The sequence below is a fragment of the Asparagus officinalis genome, chromosome 4 (genome assembly GCF_001876935.1).
Source record: "Asparagus officinalis chromosome 4, Aspof.V1, whole genome shotgun sequence".
Lineage (NCBI taxonomy): Eukaryota > Viridiplantae > Streptophyta > Magnoliopsida > Asparagales > Asparagaceae > Asparagus > Asparagus officinalis.
In genome coordinates, this window is record NC_033797.1 from 77,142,625 (window position 1) to 77,144,183 (window position 1,559).

The 1,559-nt window shown below is 41.6% G+C and overlaps 1 protein-coding gene across 1 annotated transcript; it reads left to right on the forward strand.

Annotated features, from left to right (window-relative positions):
* Positions 477–1,032, forward strand: LOC109838958. The gene is made up of 2 exons (XM_020407390.1): positions 477–773; positions 943–1,032. Exons 1-2 carry the CDS (start codon positions 477–479, stop codon positions 1,030–1,032), a joined length of 387 nt encoding a protein of 128 aa, XP_020262979.1.

A 1,559-nucleotide genomic window follows, 5' to 3' on the forward strand; every position in this document is an offset into this window, starting at 1 on the left:
GATTAGAAACAAAGTGATACATTTGGTTAAAGTTCAATAGATTCGGAAAGGAGCTGAGGAGGCTTCTTGGGAGTGTGAGGGGAATATGTGTCGCGACTACCCGCACCTGTTTGAGTGGGTTAATTGATTGATTTTGGTTGGTGTTCATGATTATCTATATGGTCATATTTATATTTAACGCTAGAATGAGCTAATTATTTGGAACACACGGTATATATATAGGGTTCCTTGTTTGGATTTTTTGCCCGACGTACTAGTTCCGCTTAGTTAGGGGTTAAGTGGGAATATTTTTATTCTAGATTGTTAAGTATAGATATTTCTATGTACCCTTTTGAGAAAATATGGTGTAACTCACAAAATGGCTACACCATATCATCCTCAAACAAGTGGTCAAGTGGAGATCACTAATCGAGAAATCAAGGGGATCTTAGAGAAGACAGTGTCTCATTTGAGAAAGGATTGGTCTATGTAACTAGATGATGTTATTTGGGCGTATCGGGACAGCTTATAAGATTCCTATTGGTATGATGCCGTTTAGATTGGTCTATGGGAAATCATGTCATTTACCAGTTGAGGTGGAACATAAAGCACATTGGGCTATCAAGAGCATTCATTTGGATTTGAAAGAAGCAGGAGAACGGAGAAATCTCCAACTCAATGAGCTTGATGAAATGAGGTTGGATGCGTATGAGAATGCCAAGATTTACAAGGAAAGAACAAAGAAGTGGCATGATCAACATATCCTCCATAGAGAGTTTAGAGAAGGGAACTTGGTACTTCTATTCAATTCATGACTCAAGTTTTTTCCGCGCAAACTCTGTTCAAGATGGTCGAGGTCGTTCCAAGTGCGTAAGGTTTACCCATTTGGGGCTGTTGAAGTATGGAGTGAGGCCACATAAAATTTTATGGTTAATGAGTAGAGGTTAAAGCATTATGTCGCAGGTTCTTCGATCGAGAAGTTTAGTACTTTACCCTTCCCGATCCTTCATCATTGTGAGCATTGAAGGGGTCGAGCGCATGACCATTAAATGAGTGCTTCTTGGGAGGCAACCCAAGTTTTCCTTTCGCTTTATTTTTCTTTATTTTACTTAGTGTTTGATTTTAATTGTTAGCTTTCATGACTTGTAATCAGGTTTGAATTAGTGTGTAGGTAGATGACCAGAGAAAAATGGGTAGCAAAGAGTTCTGTTGTTATTAAGGCCCAAAAGGAGAGGACAAAGGAAAAGTGCTGAATAAAGATTCTACACGGCCTGGGTGTGTTTTCATGGACACAGTCGTGTCGGGCGTCAGTCTTCAATTCATTTGTTCTGCCTCAACCCCACGACCGTACACTTGTCAACATTCCCCCCTTTGTTTTGTTCTCACCTCCCCAAATCCCACCACTTCCACCTCTCACCTCTCACTTCCCCAAATCCCACCACACCACCTCCATTCTACCTTTCCTCCTCTGATTGTTGACCTTGACGTCCACATCACCGCCCAAGGACGTCCCCCTCATCAACCCTTCTCTCTCTCGCCACCTTTCCTATCTTCCATTTTTCTAACCCGCCACCAAGCAT